This window comes from Salvia miltiorrhiza, chromosome 6 (assembly GCF_028751815.1).
Source record: "Salvia miltiorrhiza cultivar Shanhuang (shh) chromosome 6, IMPLAD_Smil_shh, whole genome shotgun sequence".
Taxonomy (NCBI): Eukaryota; Viridiplantae; Streptophyta; class Magnoliopsida; order Lamiales; family Lamiaceae; genus Salvia; species Salvia miltiorrhiza.
This window is the reverse complement of record NC_080392.1, coordinates 28,204,722-28,214,042: the sequence shown is the minus strand read 5'-3', so window position 1 is coordinate 28,214,042 and position 9,321 is coordinate 28,204,722. Positions and strand designations below refer to the sequence as shown.

At 44.1% G+C, this 9,321-nt stretch overlaps 1 protein-coding gene and 1 long non-coding RNA gene across 2 annotated transcripts; one reads left to right on the top strand and one right to left on the bottom strand.

The window, feature by feature from the left end:
* Positions 1-5,973: 5,973 nt before the first annotated feature.
* On the bottom strand, positions 5,974-6,453 carry LOC130990719 (uncharacterized). The gene has a single exon (XM_057914947.1). The coding sequence runs from the start codon at positions 6,451-6,453 to the stop codon at positions 5,974-5,976; it is 480 nt and encodes a 159-aa protein (XP_057770930.1).
* A 1,737-nt stretch (positions 6,454-8,190) lies between these two features.
* LOC130988992 (uncharacterized) lies at positions 8,191-9,321 on the top strand. Its single transcript, XR_009090357.1, has 2 exons — positions 8,191-8,448; positions 8,689-9,321. It is a non-coding gene; the product is annotated as an uncharacterized LOC130988992 (long non-coding RNA).

Below are 9,321 nucleotides of genomic sequence, written 5' to 3'. Positions count from 1 at the left end.
TCCCACATCAAGTACAACAAAGTCAGCTAAAACACTAATCCCCCTCACAACAACCTCAACATCCTCAACCAAGCCCCGTGGACTACTAATAGAGCCGTCAGCTAGCTCTATCTTCAAATTCGTGCCTTTCAGCCTTTTATTACCCAATTTTTCAAAAATATCAAACGGCATCAAATTGACTGTCGCGCCCAAATCAAGCATTCCAAACACCTTCTCAACCCCACCTAAGCTAATATAAAAAATAAAGCTACCTGGATCTCCTTGCTTGGATGGTGGTTGGTCTAGTGCATCAGTGACAGGTGGCAGTGGCTCGCTGGGGCATTGGGTAGCCTTGATTGCCTCCACGGTTTTGCTTCTCCATCTCCCCATAGTTATTGGGGCATTCTCCTCGATTACCGCCACGGCATGAGCTTGATGCGGCTGTTGGTCCTGGTTTGGGAACTTCCCGGTTGGTTGTTCTTGCTGCAGCTGATTCAAGGCCCCTGTTAGTTGCCCCACTGTAGTCTCGAGGCGCTTGATGGTAGCACTCTGAGCCTCCATCGCCTGTTTGCTAGCTTGCATAAAAGCTTGCATCTGATCTTCAAATAACGGGCCTGGAGGTTGGTGCTGCTGTGGCTGCTGGAAATTCCCTTGTTGCATGGGGAACTGCTGCGGCGCTGGGTAGAATTGCTGCTGGTTCTGATACCCCATTTGCTGTGGAGGTCGGGGGAACTGATTGCCTTGGATTGATCCCAACCCTTGGCCAGGAGCTTGGTTTCTCCATCCCGAATTCTGCTCATTTCTCCAACCCGAGTTGGAGCTCTGTTGCCCCTGATTAAACATGGGCCTCTGTTCAAATTGAGGCCTCCCCGGGTAGCTCTGAGCAGCATAGACCTCTGCTCCTCCTTCAGGTGTGAACTCCCCCATTCGATGGCATGCGTTGGTTCGATGACCAAAATCGCCACATATGCCACAACTTTCTGCTGTCGGTGCTTGAATTGGCGGTGCTTGAACGGGTGGAGTCTCCACCTGGTTCATCCTCAGGTTCTGAACTTGCCTCATCAAGTCCGCTACTTGCTTCTGCAGCTCATTGTTTGGGGCTACAGCATTGGCTTCGACCCTCCTTCCTCTGACTGATTTCTGTTGAGAACTCGCTGCCAGTGTGTTGAAAATCTCCTTGAGCTCTTCAGCTGTCTTCCGGGCAATGTTGCCCCCTGCTGTACTGTCCACCATAAACTGTGCCGTCTGAATCAATCCGTCATAGAAGAACTGCATCAACATGACGGGTGCTAACTGGTGCTGTGGGCATTGGCGGAGGAGCTCTTGGAATCTCTCCCAAGCCTCGTGGAGAGGCTCGTCAGCTCCTTGCATGAAGTTCATTATTTGGCTCCTAATCTCCTGTGTCTTGTGATTAGGGTAATATTTGAGCATGAACTTCTCACATGCCTCGCTCCACGTGGTGATAGAGTTCGGCGGCAGGGATAGCAACCACGTTCTAGCCCGGTCCTTGAGTGCATAAGGTAAGCACTTGAGTCTCAACTGATCCTCGGTGAGCTCCAGCAGTGGGAAGGTTTGCACTTGGGTGCAGAAGTCCCGGATGAACTGTAAGGCGTCCTCGCTCGGCATCCCGTAAAAGAGCGGCAGCAGGTTTGAATCGTTGGGCTTCAGATTATAATTTCGGACCGCCGTGGGAAGCACTATAGCTGAAGTGCTAGTAGTCCCAATAACTGGCCTGGAAAAATCTCCCATGTATTGGACATTCTGCTCCGCCATTACTTCTTGGTCAGGATTGGGCCGAGCTTCTTCTTCTTCTTCAGAATGTACTGAAAGTGTCTCCTCAACGGCTTCCAGAATGGGATTGGAAGCAATTCTCTCTTCACAGTTTTCCTCTCGAAACTGTGATTCCACAAGACTTCTCGAACTGGACTCGGACTCCTTCTCCAGGCTTGAAAGGACCTCACGAGGTCGGTGAATGTTATCAAAGTAAGGTACTAGCTTTCTTTTCAAGCTGTGGCGACCTTGCATACACAACACTAGCAAACCAAATCAAACGCACCGGAGGGAGAAAATAACCAAGTCAAAAGAAATAAACAAAAATAAACACGGAAAACAATGCAACACAATCAAATGCCTAAAGCCTTTCCCGGCAACGGCGCCAAAATTTGACTCATCCAAAAAACACCTAACGGATGGACTCGAATTTATACGAGGTCGTCCTAGGGCGGTAAGGTGACTCAACTCGTCTCTCAAGGAAGGCTTAGCAGGGCTTCAACTGTGCTACTCACAAGAAACATAAATAACCTAAACACTCTAATCGGGTAGATTGGGTCTGACACTCTCTCTTTAAATCTAGGCGTAATTAAATAAAGCTTGTAGATTATCTAATGCCGAATCAACAGAAAGCATATAAATCTATCTAGGCAAACGATAGAAAGCAGATTAAGAACGCAGGAAAGCCAATAAACCTAGGGTTCTGAACTAGTAATCTAGAAAGCAATAGGAAATCAACAAACATAATCACTAGTTATCTAGGCGATGAAAACATCAAAAGCATAAATCAAATATCATTATCTAAGTGCTCGATTATCTAGGCGGGATTAAAGAACAACAATTCATCAATTAAACTCGAAGCAACATTAATCTACACGAAGGGAAAAGACTAGCATTCAAGCATATAGAAAGCAATAACTAAGTTCTTACAGCGAGTACGATCCAAATCTTCAATCTATGTAGTGAAAACAAAACATAATCTTCCCTCCAAGTCTAAGATGTTTGTAGATGTTTAAACTACTCTAAAACTAAGGGAAAACAAGTGGAAAATAGCCTAGGAGGCTGCTGGGGTCGAAGGTGGCTACAAAACCCTAAAAATCAGCTTTTATATGAAGAAAAACGTAACTGCCGAAATCCAGCGACGGCGGCCGCCGTGGGACGGCGGGCGCCGTGACACGGTGGCGCCGTGAGCACCCTTCACAAATCCCCACCAAAATATGTACGGCCCGCGCCGTGGGGCCGCGGCCGCCATCTCCACGGCGGTAACTCCCGATTCCTACACACAACAGTAATACCACCAAATAATATCAAGCAAGTGAAGGATAGGGCAAAAAGATACGAAGCATGCTCGAATGCTCAACAAAAAGACCCATAAAAACATCACAAAATAGGGCTAAACAGTGGGTATACCGGTTGTCACGCCCTGGTATACCCTGGCCTTTGCTTGACATGGATAGCGTTTTACCGAATGGAGATCACCCGTTAGGCCCTTACTGCCCATTATTTTTAACAGATCCTTCCGGAACCACGAGACTCAACCGAAAGAACAAATGCCTCACGAATGTTTACATGTTGACAACAATTATTTCCACCCCTAAAACCTCACCAAGGGGACTACTCACACATAGCAGAATTCATAAATGCAAAATGAATTAAACACATCACGTTGTAAAATGAAATACTTGATTAATAGAAATGATACCTACGGCCGCGAGCCTTGAATCTTGTTTGAATTGAATGCAAAACGAAAATAAGAAATAGTACTGGATTGTAAAATTGTTTTGATGCCACACACGACAGGATTAAAGCAATAAACTAAATAAAACAAGAGTTCAAAAGTGGCAAGAAGTTCATTCACGCTGCACACCATCCTCCTTTTATACTGCCGAATGGTAAAGGTCTAACCCTAGCTGCGCCGGCTTCATATCTTCATCGAGATCTTCTTTCCTTCTTTAGCTCAATCCTTGATTGATCCGATTGAAGATAGCTTCCAGCTGCTTGCTATAGTCAACCTTTCCCTTTCTTCAGATTCTTCTAGCTCATTCCTTCTCCTTCTGTTCGCTTTCTCCAAATCCTCGGGATTTACTTTCCTTTCCTGGCTTTGGCTGTCTGCTTCTCATTGTCGTGGTCAGACGGATTGCTTTCTTCGGTTTGATTCATACTAGGTGGGTTGCTTCGGGTTCCCATGCCCCAATTTGGATTGGAGAGGTACTGCAGCCGAGGCTCCATGCTGGTAAACATGACATTGCAATCTGGGCCTGGTAATGCCCATTTCAACCACATTCCTTCTGTTTCCACTCTACTGGACCTTCTTTCCTCAACAACTTCATTCTCCCCTGGACAGACCTGAACTGACACAAACAAAGGGAAAAAATAGGGCCAAATGGCCCAAAAGTCGAAGACGCATCAAGGATCAACGGTTAAGGATTTCTACGAGAATACAAAAAGACGGAAGGGCTAAAAAGGTAACCTCGGGATGCGGTAAAGTATGCTGCAAGAGGGCAGGCATTTAATGCATATGACGTCAGCAATGTGGGCGAACACTCTAACTAGTTACTTCGTTCCAAAGCAACTAGCCAGACCAGAGGGGGGAGTAGCTGATGAGGAGTAATATATGCAGAGCAGAGGAATGGACTTGGACAGAGGCATCGCTCGGGTCAGAGGAACGGGATCAGTCAGAGGAATGGGCTCCATCAGGAGAACGGGCTCAGTCACAGGAATCACTGAAGTCAGAGGGATGACTTACCACAAGATAGTCAACGGTAAAAGTGACCACTTGACCTGGGAAGCACCAGAGCAGAGGAATCGCTCGTTCACAGAGAAATCCCAGGGCTCCGCGATATGTACATTTCTCTGTCTTTGAACAGAGGAATGAGCAAAGGCAGACGAAATTAGCATCGTGCCCCTGACCACGCGAGGATCATGACTTCTAGGATGAAATTACTATTCTACCCCCCAAATGTACTCTATAAATACCCATGCACTCACATTATGTATCTTAACGTGTTATCTATTAATACAACAACAAACTTACTTTCTCTCAGCAATTCGACTCTATTCTCTCAATTTCCACAATCAACACTAGGTAAAACTCATAATCTAACCACAATTCACCGATTAAAATGTTACCCACTCAATCATGATTCACCACTCCTCTTCCGCTTTTTCTTGTTCTTCACCTTCTTCCTCCGTATCTTCGGAGGCGGTTCTCCCTTCCTGCATGGAAGCTTCAGGAATTTGCGGTTGAGGTTAGGCTTGAATTGGTGGTGGCAGCGCGACGACAGTCCGCGCTGGAGTTGACTTGCCCATCTAGGATTTCTTCGATTTCTTCACAGGAGGCATAAGTTCAGGCTCCTCTTCTTCCGGCTTCTCCGGTTGTTTTGACTCAACGACTGCCCTTGTAATCTCCTGTTCCTCCTGCTGTAAGACTTCAGCACGTCCTCTGTCCTCGGGCTGGATAGTCAACAAGGGATCTTTAGTGACCTTGGTAGAGGTCTCTTATGAGGTGGTTCGCCTCGTAGCTCGCTTCGGAGGCGAGGGTTTAGTGTTATTCCCTTTCGGTGGTTGAGCACACCCGGATGCCGTCCCTCCTTTAGTTTTTGCCATGATGATGAACAGAGACTAAAGATCGGATTTTTTTCTTTCTTTTTTTTTGCGCGGAAGTTTGGGTTTTGTGGGTAATTTGGGAGCAAGGTTGGCTTTTAAAAGATGATTGGCAGTTATGGAAATTTAGGGTTTGGAGAGAGTGGGGATCGTGGTGTAGCGGTTTTGAAGGTTAGGGTTTGTGGGTGAAAATCGTGGGTTGAGAGGTTTAAAGAAGGCAAGAGTGGCGGTTATAGCAATATCATGGTTTCTAAGGAAAGAAATCATGGCAAAAATTTGAATTTCAAATTTTTCTACGGAAACCGAAGGGTTCCCGTCAAATCGCTGCCTGCCGCTGACACGCCTACGTCAGCTTCCTTTGTAAGCCCTCAGCCAGAATATTCAAAACCCCAACTCTCCACCTACACACTTTGCAACGCAAAGTGGGCTCAGATTCTCCTCTGGGCCTCCAACCGAAACTTATCTTGTCCCGACTTCCTGCAGGGTTAGTGCATCCAAACAAAACAAAACAAACTTAAAGAAAAGAAACTTCGGTAAAGACCATACCGAAAAACAATGTTGGGTTGCCTCCCAGCCAGCGCTCTTGTTTTCTGTCTCGAGCTCGACTTTCTCCTTCATCCTTCATTCGTACATAGGGTCTAGGAGGTGACATTCCTCCTTCTCTTTCTCTACTTCAGCAAGTTCATGGTAGGGTTTCAAGCGATGCCCATTCACCACAAATGTATCAACTCCATTGTGATCGTACACCTCTATGCTTCCATTTGAAAAGATTTCTTTGATCACAAATGACCCTGACCATTTTGAACGAAGCTTCCCGGCCATCAGTTTGAAATGAGAATTGAAAAGTAAGACCCTTTGTCCTACCCAGAATTCCTTCTTCCTGATCTTGGCATCATGGATTCTCCTGGTTCGCTCCTTATAGAGCACAGCATTTTCGTAAGCCTCCAACCGAAGCTCTTCCAACTCACTCAACTGCAGCTTTCGTGTTTCTCCAGCTAGACTCATACTGAGGTTTATTTGTTTAATTGCCCAGTACGCCTTATGTTCAATCTCCACAGGTAGATGACACATTTTTCCATAGAGCAGCCTGAAAGGGGACATTCCTATGTTTTGAAAGCAGTTCGGTATGCCCATAACGCATCTCCCAAATGGTTACTCCAGTCCTTGCGGTTTGGGTGTACCACCTTTTCCAAAATGCTCTTCATCTCTCTATTGGAAATCTCAGCTTGGCCATTTGCTTGGGGGTGATATGTTGTGGTGACTTTGTGTGTCACCCCCACCTTCTTGGTCAGTGCTCTGATGGTGGCATTACAGAAGTGAGATCCTTGATGACTAATTAGGATCTTGGGTATACCATACCTCTCGTACACTTGTTCCTTCAAAAATTCGACCACGGTGTGAGCATCATTGCTTGCGGTTGCATTGTCTTCGACCCACTTTGACACATAATCCACTGCCACCAGAATATATTCGTAGTTCTTTGACTTTGGGAAGGGTCCCATCACTACGCCAAAAACGCACATACATAACACTGCATAGATAACAGTTTTTTCGAAAACCGTTATCTATGCGCGCCTTTTTTATAATAGATAACGGTTTTCGAAAAAACCGTTATCTATGTACTGTTATGTATGTGCATAGATTACGGTTTTAAGTAATGCGTTATGTATAAGCGTTATCTATTAGTCACAAAGATAACAGTACTCCGGAACCGTTATGAAAAGCGTTATATATGTGCGTCTATTGTAACGGTTATTTCTACCGTTACGGAAACTGTTATGTAAGAACATAGATACATAACGCTAAGCCTGAACCGTTATTTTATCCCCAAATTCTTCAAAGTTCTTATCATTTAATTATTAAAAAAAATAAGAGTGAATTTATATTATAATAATTTTTATTGATCCATCAAATACTATTAAACAAAAATGAATATATATTTAAATATGAAAAGATAAGAATAAATTTATACTATAAAGGATAATTTTTATTTAAAATTATTTAATAGTAGTATTAAATAAAATCAATTTTGTAATATGTTAAAAATTAAAGACCTTAAAATATCACTTCGCTCTATTTTCTCTTCCACTATCTCTGAAGGGTTTTAGATCAAAACAGAAGCTGAAGCGCCCACCAAAATCTTCCATGGCCTCCAAACGCCCATCTAAGAGCAGCGACAATGGAATCTTATCGCGAATCTCCGATCACTCCATCGTGCGGAAGGGGAAGAGCGCCGGCAAGGCCGCTTGGATCCTCGGAACCACTGTCATCATCCTAAGGATCCCACTCATCATCAAGATAGATCTCGAGGCGCAGCTCAACGAGGCCGAGCTACAGCAGGCCTCCCTCCTCGGCGGCAGCGCCCTGGCTTCATGCCTCCGCCACAGTGATTTCGAATGGAAAACCCCCATCTACTTAGGTGAATCTTTGATGCTGCTCTTCCACTGTCTCTCTCTCTCAAATAGCAGGGCACGACACAGGCAGCCCGCGGCAGGCTGCAACCGCTCATCCACCCTCGGCCGCCATCTCTATTGTCGCTGCTCCGCGTTTGTTGCGCTCCTGTAACTGCTTCCCCGTTTGATGCTCCAATGTTCGCTGCTCTGTTCCTGGTATTGATGAATTAAAATGCTAATTTTTTTGCTTCCTGCAAATTTATGTTTGTGATAGTCTAGGGTTTCAATTTTATGCTATGATTTTATATTGCTACTTGTGATTTTCTGTTCTAGGGTTTATCTGTTCAATTGATTGGTTTATCTTTTCTTTTCTTTTATTTCAATTTATATTTTTCAAAGTTATCTGTTAATTGAAAGGATAACTCCGGGTGATTCTGATATTGCTCTAAAATCGACTCCATAAATTTATTCTCACGACTAATTCTCGTGACTGTTGATTGTTGGTTTTTTGCGCTCGCCCAATGTTGGATGTGTAATATGTGATTGTTGTCTACTCCAACCTCCGTCACTGTCTTGCTGGAGAACTGCCGCCTTGCTAGAGAATTGCCGCCACTCCCTTGCTAGAGAGTCACCTCCGCGAACCGCTGCCACTGCCTTGCTCGACAATCGCCGCCGTTGCTTGCTCGAGCACATTTCTAGAAAGGTGAGCATTAGCCTAATTTAGAACGATGATGGTTTTAAATTTTGTTTTCTGATTTGGAGAATTATAGTCTTTCAACTTGATATGGCAACAAAGGAAAACCTTAAACCTTTATTCATAGAGAGGAGCTTGCTACAAGAATAGAGGACTCTGTTGCTGCTGATAATTTTCACTTTGGCATTTTAGTCTTGTTGTGAGGACTCACATGATTCATTGTTTTATATTCTTGCTTTCTTTGTCCAGGAATTTCTCAGGAATCCAGACAAGTATATAAAGCTTGGTGCACGACCTCCTAAAGGTGTTATCTTGGTAAGTTGTCTTCTACTCTATAGCAAGTAGAAACAACTAACAAACATGAATGAAAACTGAGATTGGATGCTATGTCATGTTCAATATTTACTGGAGATATCTTTTGTTGACCAATTTAACATGTGAGGAGTGACTGCAAAGTCTTATATTTCTAAGGGCTTTTATGCAATTTCAGTAAGGGGCTAGATTGAAAATTAGGGTATAATAGAACTTATTCTATTATTACTATTCCATTGGAGCTGCGTGGAGTGGCAGATCAGCTTTCATCCATTGATCTTGTTCATGATATGGCGGTTGTAATTAGTTCTAAAGATAGGTATTTAGGCTTGAATCTGGTATCAGTTACTTGATGAAAAATCGAGAGAAAAAGTGTTTAGCGAGAGAGAAAAGAAACTGAGAGAGAATGAGAGATGAGAGCTTATTTTTGCTTCATTTTCTGATCTGGTTTTTCTCATCGTGTAAACTTGGTGTAGCTCTGATTTTGATCCTTGAATAATATAGAATCTGTTCACCCTCCATGGATGTATGCACATTCTCGAACTACGTAAATAGCGTCTGCTTCATTCA

Coding starts and splice junctions, on each gene's coding strand:
- LOC130990719 (XM_057914947.1), bottom strand. CDS start 6,453: ATGTCCCCTTTCAGGCTGCTCTATGGAAAAATGTGTCATCTACCTGTG.